The sequence below is a fragment of the Branchiostoma belcheri genome, unplaced genomic scaffold (assembly GCF_001625305.1).
Source record: "Branchiostoma belcheri isolate BF01 breed outbred unplaced genomic scaffold, Haploidv18h27 scaffold15, whole genome shotgun sequence".
Lineage (NCBI taxonomy): Eukaryota > Metazoa > Chordata > Leptocardii > Amphioxiformes > Branchiostomatidae > Branchiostoma > Branchiostoma belcheri.
Genome location: NW_017802935.1, coordinates 3035816 through 3054475, shown reverse-complemented (window position 1 = coordinate 3054475; position 18660 = coordinate 3035816). Strand labels below are relative to the sequence as shown.

Genomic DNA, 18660 nt, shown 5'->3' with positions numbered 1-18660 from the left:
TAACGTTTGGCTGTGTGGATGGCGTTCAGCACCAAGGACAGGCACGTTTGGCTGTGTGGATGGCATTCAGCACTAAGGACAGTAACGTTTGGCTGTGTGGATGGCGTTCAGCACCAAGGACAGTAACGTTTGGCTGTGTTTATGGCGTTCAGCATCAAGGACAGGCATGTTTGGCTGTGTGGATGGCGTTCAGCACCAAGGATAGGAACGTTTGGCTGTGTGGATGGCGTTCAGCACCAAGGACAGGCACGTTTGGCTGTGTGGATGGCGTTCAGCACCAAGAACAGGAACGTTTGGCTGTGTGGATTGTGTTCAGCACCAAGAACAGGACATTTTGGCTCTGAATGATTCTATTGGGGGATAGCTTGGTTTTGACGGTGTTGAGCTGATAGACTTTTATCAGACCTGGTCTAAAACATTAGGTAAAGAAAAATAATCATGAGGCAGCAAATATCATTCTTGTCATTTTATTCTGATGCAGTTGTTCTTGTCCAGACTGGAGGCTCACATTGTTGTATTGATAATGGTTTAAACTTGAAAATGTTGGAGATCATATTATGTAAATATGAGTTGCATTAGTTTCAAATACAATGCAAAATTCAGAGTGCTATTAGAAGTTATGTCTGTTAAATTTATAGATGGATCCCAAAGTTTGGCATTAAAATATCAGAAGATTTAACAATTTTACTGTGAGCCGGTGTAACTGTGGTGCTGGACAGGCTTGCGTGTCATCCTCCTTTTTGTGTTGTTGCTCAGTCACAGATGCTGTTCTGGGGGAACCACCAAGCCTCGACGTTGTTCTTGTAACACCAGGCATTATTCTTGCTGCGAGCACACCTCATGATGCCAACACCTCCACCACACATCGTACTGTTGTCAGAGAAAAAATCGTTAGGAAAATGATAGGTGGTTTCAGCAATATCAAGCCATAAGAGAACAGACAAGTTGGTCGGCCTTTCTGCAAGGGACTTACTGATAACTTACACTTCAGTTTCAATCCAAACTCAAAACTCTTTGATATTTTTTAAATTTTCTAACACTAGGAAAGCATTGCACTTAATTTAGTAACTAATTTATCCAAATGGTCCCTTTCATTCTTCATACAATGAATGTGCAAATGTCCAAATTCTATAATCGAAGAGTATCAACTTGATTAGTCATAGTACTTAATAGTAATTGTTCTCTTTTACAATTTCATTTGTCAATGGTATGTTAGACATGCAAAATCATAATGTGTAACAGGTTGTTCTGGGTGCTAGAACCAGCTGTCACTGTGCTGCATGGCTGCAAAATTGGTGACTTTTATAAAACTGCCATATGAACAATACAGATACCATAAAAAATACAACATTCTTGATTGTATTCCAAAGGGCTGAATCCATACATTCATCTTTGGCATGCTTGAAAAAGTGTGTACACCTACTCCCTTGACTGCCGTGGGTAACGGGCAGACCCGTCAGAGAGCCACCCACATGCGCAGTTTTCCATCCCGTCTTGCCAGGCCGTGTAGAGCTGGCTATAGGAGGCAAGGGTTGCACCCTGGTCAGCACATGCCTGGCTTGCCTGTTGCAAGGTGTATTCATAGTGACCCACTGGAGACCTCACTTGGAAAACTCCCCCTGAAAATACGAATAGGGTGCATTAACCAAGTGGCTGTAACAATGTACGATAAATGTAGTATGAGTTCCCTATGTTTTGTATCAAACTCAAATATGACTGGTTGACAGTGGTTGTTGATTACTGGCGGGATGTCCCATTCCATCACTTGTTGTATGTGACACTGTAAAACACTTCATGTTTTGTTATTTTATGCTTAAACCACTGGTGCTATGCACTGAAGTTGAAATTTATAATCCCTTACCTAACTTCAATGCTTCCTTCCTGTCATTGCAGAAGTCTGCTTTTAGTTTTGCTGCCAGATCACTCTGCTGGGTATTGGTACTCTGCACATGCATCAAGGTTTCCTGGAGGCTGTTGACCCGTCCCTCAAGCTCTGCCCGGATGGTTCTTTCCTGAGCCAGCTGTTCCTCAAGAGCCAATAGCCGGTCTACAGCAAGGTAACATATTAGAGATAACCATATTCACAATGTTTCCTGTTATGCTTGTTACCTTTGACACACAAAGAGTAAAACAAATTCTATCCATCTCTGTCCCCTATCTCTGTCAGTCCCATCTCTCTATATAAGACTTGCTAAGCAGAAATAAGGCTTGTTTGAAATTCATTGTGAGCATTTCGTCCAACAAATGCTTATAATAGAAATTACATCAATCTCCAATTTTAGTGATTTACTTCAACTTTGTATTGCCACTTTCACAAAATGTTTTAAGACTTCAAGATTTCAACTTTTATACTGTTGTTTTAAACACTCCTTACCTTCATATGGTTTTGGGATGTCTGCTATGGCATTTTGCAGCATGGCCCCAATCTCACAAGTGCTGAGACTGTTCTGGTCTGCAGAGCACCCACTCTGCAGGAGGCTCAGCACGAGGCAAAGATTTGCAATAGAGAACAGCATTTTTCCACTTCAACACAACCTGCACAATAGTAAACAGAACTATGAGTAAGCTTTGTTAGAAAGTATCCCACAACTGACGACAAAATTAGTTTTCCCATGCTGACAGCCTGAAATTAGGTAAACATAGGACATACATGTATTCGGAATAATGCCACATTTTACTACTGTCATCTCAGCCATACACAACCAGACTAGTAATGTTACAGATTCCTACCTTGTATGATGCTGTCTTCACGGTGGAATGCAGAAGTGTGGCTTTTCATGCAGTATTTATACCATGCAAGCATTGCACAGGGATTACATCATTATTGCAAGAAACAGGTGGTCAACTTTACTTTGGTAATTATGAGCTGACTTTCAAATAGGCAGTGTAAGGTCACCACATTCTTGATTATCAGATTTGAAACCTGAATAAATATTCAAACAGTTTCCAATATCTGTGCAAAATTAGACTTACAGGGCATCTTTAAAGACACTCAAGCAACACGTGAAAGAACAGAATATTATTTTACAAAATCACCAGCATTTTACTAGATACGTTGGAATCTTGTCCTACATTTTTATAACCACCTATGTGTGTCATGACATAGGGAAGCACAGGTATGTGAGAAAGAGTTGTGTAGACTATTATCACTACACAATTGTGTTCCTGATCAATGATGTCTCTGTGCCAGTTGAGTTGAAATTGTTCTTTGGATTTAGAAAGAAAGGAAAGAGAAACAAAGACGTTATGAATCAATGAGTAAATGCATTCGAGAATGCTTGCTAAATGTGACTTCTTATAACATTTATAGGTACAAGTTAGTGCTTTACATATACCTACAGATGAATGTATGTAATGATATTAAGGTCACAAGTGCAACCACTACAGACCATTCTTGAGCCACTAGACACAGAAAGGCCATTCATTACAAAGCAGTCAGTAATTTTGGCCAACAGATGTGAATCCTCAAAAACATATCTTATTATAACAGGAAATAATAATCAAGAAGAAAGGTCAGAGACTTCTAATTTAATTATATTTGTTAATTTTGCTTGTTTGACAGCTTGAAAGATATGTACAATGTAATTTACAACCCCTTCCCCAAAATTGATCTGACAGAAAAAAAAAATTGTTAACTTGGAAGATTGCCTAAACTTTGAGAAATCTTGTTTTTACAATAGTTCTAATGGTTGAGACGGTGATTTGAAACCTTAATAGGACTTCTTTAGATTTCTTTAGATATCGATATTTTTTTATTGGTGTATTGCATGAACGGTGTAGTAAGTATTGGTGCAAGCATCATATTGTATCTCGATGGCTGTATGTGGATGGTGTTCAGCACCAAGGACAGGAATATTCAGCTACCAAGCTGTAACAGCCATCAGACCCTAGTGTGACAACATTATATTAATTACCACTAATTACCACTTTTTTGTGTGTTTTGGTTTATTTTTCACTGCCACCGCCGGTCGCACGATGGTATTGATCTCACATAGACGTTCCAGTATCACATAGAAGTAGAAGGCTGGAAGGTGTTCAGCACCAAGGATAGGAATGTTCATACTTAGTATAGCTTACTAGGGTTGTTGTCTGTCTGTTAAGAATTTGGTGCTACTAAGTATTTGAGCATGTCATCAGTTTCTCCATCTATACTAATATTGTGCGCTTAATACATACGAAAGACATAAGAATTTGCTATGCGCAGAAGGTTTTCAGCACCATGGAACGTTGGTTGTTAGTGGATGGCGTTCAGCACCAAGGACAGTCACGTTTGGCTGTGCGTGAATGGTGGTCAAAGTGCACTACATGTAACGCTATCTGGTTACGTTTTCAACATGTCATACTTTTCCCCTTCGATGATAGCGTTGACTAGGGTATTCTTCCCGTTTAGCACGACACAGTTGCTGTTTTAGCGTCACAAACAGAAAGAAAGAAGGATGAAATACAATCAGCTCCATCGAGAACTGATTACGTTATCTTACTCAAGTTACTGAGCACAGCTGCGTTAGCTAACGACCAACACATGTGATTACCCATGGACACGTGCGAGCACACGAAGTCCAAGATGGCGACGGAACATCGGTGTGAAGAAACTGCTCCTGAAACTTCGCCCCTGGAAGACGAGAAACGCCAGTTTTAGGTGCTGAGAGGTACGTAACTATGTTCGTTGTATTCTTGTGAACATTTTTTGTGGAAACTTTTGTGAAAACAAGAAGTAATTCCGAAGAAATATGACCGAGTTTCTTAACCAGTGTGTGGTATGACGTGCTTTACTCTGGGGGCACACGTTAATTAACTTTTTAAAGCAACAAGGAATTTGTCACTGTAAGACGAGAAACGTCTGTTTTAGGTAGTCAGAGGTACGTAACTTTGTTCGTTGTATTCTTGTGAACATTTTCTGTGGAAACTGTTGTGAAAATACGGAGTAAAACCGCTGAAATATGACTTAGTTTCTTGGTCATTGTGGCGGGGCATGGCATACTTACGCCTGCACATTTGAGTTTGATTTGCATAATAATATGATAAACAACAAGGAAAGTAACTGGAAGACGAAAAACGCCTGTTTTAGGTGGTGATGTTTGCGTAACTTTGTTCGTTGTATTCTTGTGAACATTTTTTGTGGAAACTTTTGTGGAAATACGGAGTAAAACCGCAGAAATATGACTTAGTTTCTTGGTCATTGTGGCGGGGCATGGCATACTCACACCTGCACATTTGAGTTAGATTGATTTGCATAATTAGCCTAATGATAAATAACAAGGAAAGTAACACGTGGCGTACTCGAGGGCACACTTGAGCTAGCTTTATTTAAGTTTTTTATGTACAGCAATGAAACGAAACATTACATGATAATCATGCAGTATTATTTTTAATTTTTGTATTATTTTTGTTTCAACATTTGATACTAGCAGCTGATTGTTAATAAGATTACAGAACTGTCAGTGGTATTTCATCCTTGTTCAGATGCAGCATTGCCTTGCCTAATATTATGTTGTTTTTGTACATGTGTATATTTCCCAACATAATTTTTTCCTGCATGTTGTCAATATGAAATGTGTGCTAAAATGGTATCAGAATAGTTTTGATGTGATATGAGAAATATATTTTATGTGATAAGAGATTCGAACTGTTCTTTCCTCAGATATTTTGATGTTTACATTCCCTGAACGTGAATTTGTCTGATTGAACTGTCTCATATTTTATACCCTGTTCATTATGACATATGCTGCATTAGTTTGTTGACTATCATTACTGATATGATGGTTACATGTATGTAGCGGGCAATGTTTGAGGTTATGTGAGATGTATTTTTTACAAGTGTTGTTTGGTCATGTTCTTTTGACTGAATGTTGACTGCTCTTCTTTTGTCCCATTAACAAAGCATATGTAGCCTGGGTGGCATCCAATTTGTAACGGCAACCCTGAAAAAGCATAATATGCTCTTGCCTCAGACAAAAACGTTTTTAGAACTTAAACAAATGCTGTGCATATTAAGTGCATGTTCTTTGCAATTGAATATTGTTGTTGTATGTAAATTTAGCCTGTGATTTCTCTGAAGGTGTGTTTCTTTTACATCCTAGGTTTTCCAGGAGGATCTGCCATCTATCCTGTGTACCAGTCAGCTATCCTGTGTACCTGTCCATAGTCGTCGGATCTGCCTGTCTTTTTGAGGGACCTGTCACGTATCTATGAGACAATGCTCTTGTCTCCGACAAAAATAAAAAAAAGAATTTTAACAAATGTTGTGAATATTAAATGCATGTTCTTTGAATATTGCTGTTGTATGTATCGGTAAATTTAGCCTGTGATTTCTCTGAAGATGTGTTTCTTTTACATCCTAGGTTTTCCAGGAGGATCTGCCAGCTATCCTGTGTACCTGTTTCCAGGAGGATCTTCCTGTGTTTCTGAGGGACCTGTCGCGTATCTATGAGACAATGCTCTTGCCTCTGACAAAAAACAGAACTGAAACAAATGCTATGAATATTAAATGCACATTCTTTGAATATTGTTGTTGTATGTAAATTTAACCCATGATTTCTCTGACCGTGTGTTTCTTTTGTACCCTAGGTTTTCCAGGAGGATCTGTCAGCTATCCTGTCTACCGGTCAGCCATCCTGTCTACCTGTCAGCCATCCTGTCTACCTGTCAGCCATCGTGTCTACCTGTCAGCTATCCTGTCTACCTGTCCATAGTCCAGAAGATCTCCCTGTGAATGAGTGTGATTCTGAGGGACCTGTCACGTATCTACGAGACAAGAGAACATCAGACTTACACGGTTTCTTTTTTTTTTTGGAACTCTTTCAAAAATGAGGATCTGCATGCCGCAAAGCGTTATGTCATACATTCAAATTTTGCGCAATTCAAAGCTGCGTCTCTGAATTTTAAACGTTATCTCTGCATTATGCGTAACACATCCAAACAGTACAATAGAAGCAGGTCATTGCTTTTCACAATTTTGCATACTTCACAGTCGTGCAACTCTGATTTAATGTCATGCAATCTACGTGTTCAGTACTTTGCCATTTGAATTTAAGTTTGCATAATTTGAAGTAAATCATGGCCGCTGCATTCTGCAATTTAGTGTAAAGCGTGATAGGGACCTTACATGCAGACCCCTAAAAATGACAATGAAAGATGTTGGGAAAGGGTTTGTTTGCGATCCTCTAAATTTTTATTTCCAAAAAACACCATTGTTGAAACTAGCCCTCCCTACTATTTGTTGTCATTTCTGAAAGAGACTGTCACATTTCTTACTAATATCTAGTTTAAGGTTGTGACTAATATCTTATTGCTGATATGTTGGAGAACACAGTACATTTTCCTCTAGAGGAGAGCACTTGCAATATTGCCTGTTATTTTGATCTGTATAGCAATAGGATATATTTTCAAATGCATTGTGATCAAACTGTTTTCCCTGATATCTTCTTCATCATGATCCACAATCTCCATCATAATCCACAATTTCCAATAACTCAATAACCCGAAAGTCATTCAAAAATCTTTTCTGAAATGAAAATTGTTTAAACATAAAAAGCCTACATGGTGCAACAATCATTTAAGCAACAATGCTTAGGGATGAATAATGTAAGCATTTTGTGGAATGCTAGAAGCAAATCATAGGATAAAGTGACTCTATATTTTAATGCCATGTAGCACAAGACCTTGTAATAATAAATAATGTAAAGCATACAAACATAAACATTTTGTACCATTATAAAATGGAAGATTATATAGAATAAAGAGACTAAACTGTTGTGATTGAGTATAGTTGACATCATGATCAATAAGGTTAAATTAAAAGAAGAGCGCACGGCATTAGCCGTCCACAGTATGCCTTTATTTAAGTTTTCACCTGCTGCGGCTACTCTTTGATCGCGTATAATTTTCAGCCTAGGTGCAGTGAGAGAGGGTTCTTGGTGCCAGAAAAAGAAAGAAAACTACTAGTAGACAGTAGAAACAATCCTTAAATATGTATTTTTGTGTGTACTTTTTTGCACAGTTCATACCTGTTCTCGAGTCATTACTTCACCTCGCAACTCAGACAGCTTGCCGAAGACAGTAGGGACAGCATTTCCATTTACATGTAGAACGTTTGTCAGCACAACCATTTGAATAAATGTTCCAAGCAGGCGTACGCAAGATTATTCGTACTGAAGTACCACAAATTTTCTTCACTGTCCAGGACTGTCACAAACGCAGTTTCATAGTAGCTACCAATATCCATTTTACCGCTTCTCATCCGATCGAATTGTATTGAACACACGAACGTTGACCCAGTTCTTAAGAACTTTGTGATAACGTCATTGTGAAGATATGGCGTTGACCAATTTGTGAAAGCAATGCTAGGCGCTAGCCGCAACTTCAAATGGCCAGCAACTTGCTCTTGTGCTCAGTTGCTCTATGATGGACTTGTGAACTAAATGTAGAAATCACTTTTCAGAGATACCATTTATCGAACCTCTTGTGTCTCCTTAAAATGTGTGTGTGGAATAATGTTTTGTAAATATAATGAATTAAATGTTTTGCATTCAAATCTTAAGTTCTCCTCTCATTTACCTAAAATACAATCATTCAATTTGATTCCATCTGTTGTCATAAGCCTAACCTAAAGTATTTATTGGAATAATATTGTGAGTGATGCATACAATACATTCAGTACAATTTTCCTTGTGATGGAGTGGATTTCAGGAAAAATACTTTGGCCACATAATGATTGTTGAAAATATGTCCTATTTCTTGACAGAAAATGGAAAAGGCAATGTTGTGCTTTCTTTTTGTAGAGTGAAATGTACTACTGGTAAGCTGTGTGTTATGTTTGAAAGGGAGGAATCAGCGAAACTAAGCATGTCTAGTCTTCCTGCAACTTTCCACTTTAGCTGCACATAGATAGTCACAGCGAGAGGTCCAGCAACCAGCAGGTATGGCCTTGACAGTGGGCCAGGATCTCATTCCTGGTCCCGGTGGTCCCTGCAAAAGATCAACATTACTACGGGGATCATATACTCTCGTGTGACTTTCTAGGTTAAAAGTAGTCATTCACAGGTAGACAGGCTGTTGTAGGCCCACTTTATACATGCGACAGTGGGAATGCCATTTAAAGAGAACTGATAGTGTAGACCTGCTTTAGTCAAATTTTCTGCCTACAACTCTGAAGCTGTCGTTAAAAAATTTGATGACAAGTGATACTATGCTGTCAGAAATTATTTTTACACAGCATTCCCACTGTCCCAATAATTTGTGTATAAAGTGGGCCATAGTGGGAGTTGACACATTATGTAAAAAGCTTTTTACTTGAAATGTAGCCCCCGCCTGTAAGTTTCTGAAGTTGGTTTTAAAAAGTGTGAAATCTAGGGAAAGAACTTTTGAGTAAATCTTTGAATACTGTGTTTGAAGTTCACTGATTCCTTTGTAAGTTAATTTTCCTGCCAAAAAAGGGGGTTTAGACCTTTTAGCCGAGTGGTTAGAGTGTCGGTGTGTGGACTGGTGCCCAGGTTTGGTCGTGGGTTCGAACCCCGGCCCGGGACCAGGGGTTTTTATCTGTTTCTACTCGCTTCTCCTGTTTCTTACAGTGGTTCCCACATCAGGAATCAAACCCGGGCCTCCTAGTGGTTAGGATTTGGCGCTCTCACCTCCAAGGCCCGGGTTAGATTCCCGGTGTGGGAACCACTGTAAGAAATAGGAGGAGCGAGTAGAAACAGATAAAAACCCCTGGTCCCGGGCTGGGGTTCGAACCCATGACCAAACCCGGGCACCAGTCTATGCTCTGACCACTTGGCTAAAAGGTCTAGACCCATCGGCCGGGTCAGTTGGTAGCGCCTATGAATCCCCACAGTTACACTTGCAAGTTTTGTGGCATAGTAGTATTCAGTGCAAGGCCAATCGCTGTGTTCAATACACTGACTGCTGTTTCTCTGTCCTCAAGATGTGAACCGGGAGACCAGAATGAGAACCCAGACTTCTATTGGCAGAGCTGCGTGGAAGAAGATGGGGAGGTGTGAGTATGTTTTCTTTATTAACACGAGACAACACTCCGCACGCCTTCAAGTGCACACACACATGCATTTCTGTCTTTCGCCCATTTCACTCTACTCTTAGGTCGGCATGCCTTTTTCCGCCTCGTATAGTTGAATGCCAAATTGCCCCAACATTTTCGCCTTGGACCTTTACACTTAAATTCCCCCGCCAAAAAACTTTGTATGCTGGCAGTTTTCATTCCACTTCGTATCATATACATTATTAGGTGAATGCCAAATTGCCCTAAAATTGTTGCAATTAAATTCCCCCTGCCAAACAACTTTGTATCCAAGCAGGCCAAATTAATTCCACACATTTCTTTGTAAGTCAATTTTCCTGCCCAAAAAAGCTAATTGGGACCCCCTTACCTGGTTAATTAATTGAATTAAAGTTTTCCCGCCAAAAAACTTAGTATATACACCACTCTAACCTTGAACTTGTGCACCCCTCTTCCTGCCCCCCTCCCCACACTAGCTTCTTCCACAACTCAGATACTGTTACTGTGTTAGTTACACTTTAGACATGTAACTTCTTCAAACATGTAGTCACCACACTCTGCTACCCAAACACTTGTTGATCGAGTGCAGTTTTTTCGCCACAAGACTTTTAGAATCTCACTCTCTTCCTAGTCAGTCAATTGCACTGGTATACTGATGTTTCGAAGCATCAATGTCTCTGGAAAGACATCCCACGGGGAGTACACTTAGTGCATTGACTGACCAGGAAGAGAGTGAGATTCTAAAAGTCTTGTGGCGAAAAAACTGCACTCGATCAACAAGTGTTTTGGGTAGCAGAGTGTGGTGACTACATCTTTGGAGAAGTTACATGTCTAAAGTGTAACTAACAGTATCTGAGTTGTGGAAGAAGCTAAGTGTGGGGAGGGGGGCAGGAAGAGGGGTGCACAAGTTCAAGGTTAGAGTGGTGTATATACTAAGTTTTTTGGCGGGAAAACTTTAATCCAATTAATTAACCAGGTAAGGGGGTCCCAGTTAGCTTTTTTGGGCAGGAAAATTTACTTACAAAGAAATGTGTGGAATTAATTTGGCCTGCTTGGATACAAAGTTGTTTGGCAGGGGGAATTTAATTGCAACAATTTTGGGGCAATTTGGCATTCACCTAATGCATATGATACGAAGTGGAATGAAAGCTGCCAGCATACAAAGTTTTTTGGCGGGGGAATTTAAGTGTAAAGGTCCAAGGGGGCAATTTGGCATTCAACTATATACGAGGCGGAAAAAGGCATGCCGACCTAAGAGTAGAGAAAAATTGGCGAAAGAGAGAAATGCATGTGTGTGTGCACTTGAAGGCGTGTGGAGTGTTGTCTCGTGTTAATACAGAAAACATACTCACACCTCCCCATCTTCTTCCACGCAGCTCTGCCAATAGAAGTCTGGGTTCTCATTCTGGTCTCCCAGTTCACATCTTGAGGACAGAGAAACAGCAGTCAGTGTATTGAACACAGCGATTGGCCTTGCACTGAATACTATGCCACAAAACTTGCAAGTGTAACTGTGGGGATTCATAGGCACTACCAACTGACCCGGCCAAGGGGTCTAGACCTTTTAGCCGAGTGGTTAGACTGGTGCCCGGGTTTGGTTGTGGGTTTGAACCCGGGACCAGGGGTTTTTATCTGTTTCTACTCGCTCCTCCTGTTTCTTACAGTGGTTCCCACACCGGGAATCAAACCCTGGCCTAGTGGTTAGGATTTGGCGCTCTCACGCCCGATTCCCGGTGTGAGAACCACTGTAAGAAACAGGTGAATAGAATAGATACAGATAAAAACCCCTGGTCCCGGGCCGGGGTTCAAACCCACGACCAAACCCGGGCACCAGTCCACACTCTGACACTCTAACCACTTAGCTAAAAGGTCTAGACCCCTCAGCCGGGTTAGTTGGTAGCACCTGTAAACCCCCACCGTTACACCAGTTTATGACATGAATGTAGATAAAATCATAAACATCATTCAACTTTCATGGTCGTAAGATGAAAACCCTGATTTTACTCACACAAAGAGAACTTAAAAAGTCACCAAAGCTCTTCTAATTTTTTTTACCAATCTTTCACATATTATTATCAACCATCCATAAAACCATATACTATTTGCCTAAATGCTCATAAATAATCAAAAGTATGTACAAAAGGCAATTCACGAAGATCCCAAAATCTCCAATCCTGCAATGGTTTGCTCAGTCCAGTCTAGTTAAACAACATCTGATGCATTTTCAACCCCAAAAGAAGTATCTAATATTCTATTAATGACAAAAGCAGTGTAATCAAAATGATAATGAACTGTCCACTTTGGCGTCCATGAAGTACAAAATCCATAGTGGTAGTTATAAACCACTGAATGCAAAATAAAAGTTACAATTTTGCACCTGCATCAACCTTGTCCGAAGAAAATGAGTGCTTTTACAAAAAGCTGGCATTTTGGCGCGCTATCAGTGTGATATTGTACATCTTACATACGCACCATGCATCTGCTTGAAAATAACTTTATAGGTATGCCACTCTACATCTGCTTGAAGATGACTCAATAGTCAGATGATGGATACCACCAACATCTGCTTGGAGATAACTCTTACATATACCAGCCTACATGTGCTTGGAAATGATTATAGATAATTATGTTCCTCTACATCTACTTTGAGATGATGCTGTACATACGCCACCCTAGACATGACATAGACTAACCACTCAATCATCTGGTTTCAGACTTGTTTGAATAGATAGTACACACATTTCATATTATTTTCCATTGTATTAAAAGAGAAAATTGTGGGAGAGAGTTTGTGTGCAAGCATTTATCCTGTGAAATACAGCATCACATTTGATGATTTTTTTCATGTGTGTTGAGATAGATGCCATTTTGAATTTCTGTTGCAGGTTAATGTGCAGATTTTGCACCACATATTCACGCTACGTGTCTCTGATTGGCTGTGCAGTTGGTACAGCTTGATGCCAGAGCCTGCGACAACGGACACTTTTTACTTACAAAAACATTTACAAGCCATTCATGCAATATGTACGAAGCTGGTGTGTTAAGCCAAAGGGTGGCTATACTGGCTATACCGATATGCTATGAAATTAATGTTTGATTTTATAACTATAATAACATGTACATCAGGTTTTCATTTCCAGTGCCACTTGGAATACAGAAAAATTTCTCCAAAGTTGTGTGATGGTTTGTGCAATTGTGAGCGTGACTTCCAGGTTGAATAATTATTCTGTACTAAGGCCACACTGACTTAATTTTATGGATGACATCCGCGCGCGCATAAAAAGAAAAAAAAGATCACGTCCACTGAGGCTCTGGCCTGGCTAGTCCATGGTAGTTAGTGACAATACGGAGCCGAGCACCCAGGCTATCGAATTCAAAGCTCCACGACTCAAGAACTCAATATATACGTACAATACCGATTCATAACTTCCGCAAAAAGCCAGCATGTACCGGATTTTCTTATACATCACTAAGTACTGCCGCGAATTCACAATACCAGCTTTGTATTCCTGTGGTTTAGTAGCATTTTTATTTTGGGCCGGAATTTTTTTTATTCGCCCGGTGCACTTAGTTTCGGGGTCTTCAAACCATGTCATCCATAAAATTAAATCGGTGTGGCCTAACCGATTGCAATACGCTAGGTTTCTAATATAAAAATACTGCATGTGCAAACTTAAGAATGGACATTTATCTGGAGAGAAATTCTACAAGTGACTTTGTCAACGACCTGGCAAACCACCGAAAGGCTCAGAAGACAGTGAGTGTGAACTTGAAGGGTTTTCCCTTGATCGGGGGTTCGTATGCAATTGGAGGAAATACTAGTATGTTATTTTACCTTTGGCTAGTTGTCTTATTCTACCAGGTCTTGTTCTACTATAGAAATGCCTCACTCATAATTTGAAACAAAATGCTAGCAGAACAAGCTTGGCACCCTACATGACACAGCTCATCCAAATCTAACACGAAAAACAGATATTTCACAGCATTGCATGACTACAGCTCATTGCCGAAAGGCGGTTATACCGGCTACAGATACAGATACAGACTACAACAAACTCATCAAACAGCGTAAACAAAAGTACAAATCCGACCTTCTTCTACAAAACCTTAACAAAAACAATCCAAAGGAATTTTGGTGACTTTTGAAATATTTAGACATAGAAGAAAGTAACAATGTTTAGTTGTAAAGCACAATGTCTCACCTGTACAAAGCCTTCACTTCCCTGTGTCTTCAAGTCAACTGGTTTGGAAAGACGTCACCCTTTCAGGACAGCTGAACCTCATCTGCTCCGGTGTGGACCGAAGATGTCCGTCATCACTGGTTTCTCCCAGTCAGGACAGGAACATCAGGACACACCTAACTATATGAGCAGATGATTAGTTACATGCCAAAATATGTTTCCTGGCAACTATGAATGATGGTAAAAGAAAATTAAGAGTATCTTTTTAAGATGTTACTGGCAGCATGCCACACAACATTACACACCAAAGAAAGTAACAATGATAAGATGTAAAGCACAATGTCTCACCTGTACAAAGCCTTCTTCACTTCACTGTGTCTTCAAGTCAACTGGTTTGGACAGACGACACCCTTCAGGACAGCTGAACCTCATCTGCTCTGGTGTGGACCAAAGATGTCCGTCATCACAGGTTTCCCAGTCAGGACAGGAACATCAGGACACACTTAACTATATGAGTAGATATTATAAATTAGTGATGTCAAAATATGTTTCCAGGCAACACTGAATGATGGTAAAAGAAAAATTCTTTTTTTAGATATTTTACTGGCAGCGTGTCATACCTTGGAGTTCGTAACACACCAAAGAAAGTAACAATGTTTAGTTGTAAAGCAAAATGTCTCACCTGTATAAAGTGTTCACTTCACTGTGTCTTCAAGTCAACTGGTTTGGACAGACGTCACCCTTCAGGACAGCTGAACCTCATCTGCTCTGGTGTGGACCAAAGATGTCTGTCATCACAGGTTTCTCCCAGTCAGGACAGGAACATCAGGACACACCTAACTATTATATGAACAGATAATTAGTGCAATGCCAAAAAATTGCCTTCATTATGAAATCTAGGTGGTCATGAGGGTTGAACAAATTTTTATTGGCATTGTGAATAATAGACTTATTTTCGTTCCTTCACATTTTCCTCTTCTCCTTTGGAATAGATTCTGCGACTATTAATAAAGTATTGTTTTCCAATGTTTCTTTTCAATTTATGGCATATATTTGCCCATTTTACAGCTACTTTGCACGATTTACAGTATGGTCTAAAACTTTTTGGAAACAGACAAAAATTCATCATGCGCGCGCGGATGTCACTCATATGATCAAATCAACACGGCCTAATTAATTAAATCATGCTCACGCATTTTCCTTTAATAAATACGGGCCATGAATTCACGGCGGAAATATCTCCAAGCTTTACTGCATATGTTCAATGAATATTTTCTAGAAAGAAACTGGAAAGAACAATGATGAACTCCAGGAATGCCCAAAGAATAATTTAATTAAACCTTGTTTACGCGACTTTTTGGCGGGAACATTGAATGAGGCTAATTATGCGCACGTGCGACAAATCACAAACAGGTGGTGAGACCGTCTGGCCACCACGTGGTGAAGAAAATACAACATTTTACAACTTAATTTTTCCGACAAAACTACCTCGCATTTTGTTTTTAATGCTTCTAGACATATAAGAAACACATCCATGACTCTTGTAAGATACTGCGGAGACATAAAATTGCAGAAAGGGCAACAAACAGAGCAAAAATGGTCAAGAAAACCTGGTGACTAAACCTAGCCTAGCCGATACAGTTTTGTTGGAAAGTAGTGCGCATTTTTCCAACATATCACATCAATATACACCAAATATAACGCGGCGTCCTGTAATTACTTTGTTGGAAGAAGTAAGTTCAACGAGGTGCATTGTTGCCTTACCTTGTAGGAACTTGTCTTGAGTCTCACAACAGGTAGTCCTTTCAAAAGTCAGACGACCGCCGGCCATTTTGCTGTCTCGCAAATTCACCAGGTCGGTAAAATGCGCTGCATTTTCTCCCTCAAACATCCAAAGGACGGCACAAATTCCCCGTGAAAATGTCCAGAAGGTTCCCCGAATATGTTAACGGAAACATTCTGAGAGAAAGAAACTGGAAATTTACCCCAAAAAAGTTGACAAACTTCAGCAATTCGGAGGCCCGAAACACACAACATCCCCGCACAGCAGAAACAGCAGACTGTACCACGTGTGATTTTTAAGTGGGGGGGGTACAAAACTGCACACTCAACTTATTTCCTCGGGAAAAGATTCCAATACAGATGACATAAAGATATGAATAAAGAAAAAAAAGTCCATTTCTAAATACATTTAATAATCATCATTTTGTTGTTGTCTCTCAAATTTGCACAATTTCTGGTACCGGTTTAGGGCGTTCACTACTACGTTGTCGAATGGCACGTCCCAAATGCTAATGAACGTGATCGTGGTGCAAGTCACCAAATTAGTAAGGATCCTATGTATTCCGCGTAATGGATCGTATGTATTCCGTAAACTAAGTATGTTTCTAGTAATGGATCGTATGCTTTCCGTAAACTTCGTATGTTTCTAGTAATTGATCGTATGTATTCCGTAAAATTCGTATGTTTCTAGTAAGGATCGTATGCATTCCGTAAACTTCGTATGTTTCTCTAGTAAGGATTCTATATATTCCGTAAACTTCGTATGTTTCCTAGTAAGGATCGTATGAATTCCGTAAAATTCTGATAAATTCTTTGGCACCCCTGTACACGTCTACAAGTAACAGAAAGGACACTTGAATTGTACATATGATGCTGTGCCAAATGCTACCATGTGGTGTGCATTGCCAACGTTCTGAGTTACCTCTGTGTTCTAGTAGCATGGGCTATTTTTGTGCTTCATAAGCGCTTCTGGAATCCCGACTGAATCTAACGTTTTGCCTAACTCCACAATAATACACTTTAGCAGAGCGCCTTGTCTATGGCTCACTGTACTGTGTTACAACATGCATGTCAGAGAAGGGATTTCTTCACGATTTTAAAATTCTAAAAATAGGACTTACTGGCATACTGGCTCTTAACTATATGAATGACATTTTCAATGAACAAGTCATGGAGGTACGAAAAGTATTTGATAATAAGTCCTTGAAATTCTTGGTCATTCATCAATTGAAACAGTTACATTTTAATTTTAAACCTCCTTGCATTTGCGAAGTTTGTTTCCGAGAATAAGTGGCGATTCAACATTGAACTTTTGAAAACGTCCCAAAACGCAGCTGGTCTATGCATGTTTCTAGCCGCATACTAAACCGCAGTATGGCAGAGCCATACAAAGTGTCTGCTGGGCGATTTGTAATCAGGGACGGTTCATTTTTCGTGGAATACAATGGACGGTTCTATTTAATACCAATGCCGCTATTTCAAGTAACATTACATCTGTCACCAATTAACCTTGAAGTGTTTGACCTTGCTGCGAAGCTGCATTCATGCGTGCGTGCGTGCGTGTATGCGTGCAGCGTGCGTGTGAGTGCGTGCGTGCGTGCGCGCGCGCGTGTGTGTGCTATAACTAACAGACCTAGAGTAGTGAGGAAAACAACTCAAATCTGTCACTCTTTCTACTACTTCAGGTAGAAAACGGTTTCTTATGTTGTTTTACATGGAATTTTAATGAAAACCCTTGAAAAGGCGTTCTAAACATGATGACCTCACCAGTCATTCTTCAAGTTGCTTTCATTTTTAAAAAAAGCGTAGGTGGAACAAACGATGTGTATTTGTGGGAACGGTTTGTCTTTTCGATAAAAAGAGATGGCTTCAGCTGGAGACGTAACCTTCCATCGTATAACAGAGGTTTCCTCCAAGTGGTTTCCGTTTTAGACAGAGCACAAAGACTTCCAAACACAGGGCCAATCATTCTCCCGGCTTCGTGTTTGTGTGTGATGAATAACTCAAACTACGAGAGCCGGAAACTAAACACTTTCTCTGGTGAAAAGAACGTCTCCTTTGCTTGACATTTGTGAAACGTTTTTTGCAAAGACGCTTTCTCCGACTGTCTCTTGTTATTGGACCAAGGACACAGCCAAAAGTAACGATAAAAGATTGGTCAAGCCCGTTCAAAGAACTTTAATCCTAGTTCAAGTGATTTTGTAAACCCCCCTGATTGGACCAAGGACGCAGCTAAGATAACGATAGAAGATAGGCTGAGCCTGAAGGAACTTTAATCCTAGTTCTGTGCGACAAGATGAGAAGTGGATTTCACTCGCGCATAGTTTGTTTTCCGTCTGCAGTAAACATTTGGATTCTTGTGTGTAACTGAAACGACTTATTACGAATTCCTGCTGTCACACTGTGACCTCTAACCTTTTCCGGTATCGTATAAAGAAGCCGAAATATGCCGGTAAAATGTGACCCCAGTGATGCCCTCAGATATCATTTTTCAAGGTGAGAGAGTAGAGAGTAAAAGGTGTTATCATATCATTCTCATGGATTCGCGTGGTAATCATCTGATGCAATATGAGTCAGATTGTCTGAAAAAGATCCTGCTTTAATACTACATATGTCCTGTATACGTACACACTAAAATAGCGCAGGGGCGATGACCTGAACTCACCTTTCCGCCCCCCTGTCCGA

At 40.0% G+C, this 18660-nt stretch overlaps 1 protein-coding gene across 1 annotated transcript; it reads right to left on the bottom strand.

Annotated features, from left to right (window-relative positions):
• Window positions 1-752: 752 nt before the first annotated feature.
• Window positions 753-2516, bottom strand: LOC109465213 (hyaluronan and proteoglycan link protein 3-like). Its single transcript, XM_019762357.1, has 4 exons — window positions 2375-2516; window positions 1862-2047; window positions 1424-1619; window positions 753-870 (listed from the first exon to the last, which is right to left on the bottom strand). The coding sequence occupies exons 1-4, from the start codon at window positions 2514-2516 to the stop codon at window positions 753-755; spliced, it is 642 nt and encodes a 213-aa protein (XP_019617916.1).
• Window positions 2517-18660: the final 16144 nt, after the last annotated feature.

Bases quoted from the DNA above. Each gene is read 5' to 3' on its own strand.
- LOC109465213 (XM_019762357.1), bottom strand. From the start codon at position 2,516: ATGCTGTTCTCTATTGCAAATCTTTGCCTCGTGCTGAGCCTCCTGCAG. The intron at 2,048-2,374 runs GTAAGGAGTGTT...ACCTTGCTGTAG, and splicing joins CATCCCAAAACCATATGAAG to ACCGGCTATTGGCTCTTGAG. The intron at 871-1,423 runs GTAGGTGTACAC...CTCTGACAACAG, and splicing joins TACCCACGGCAGTCAAGGGA to TACGATGTGTGGTGGAGGTG.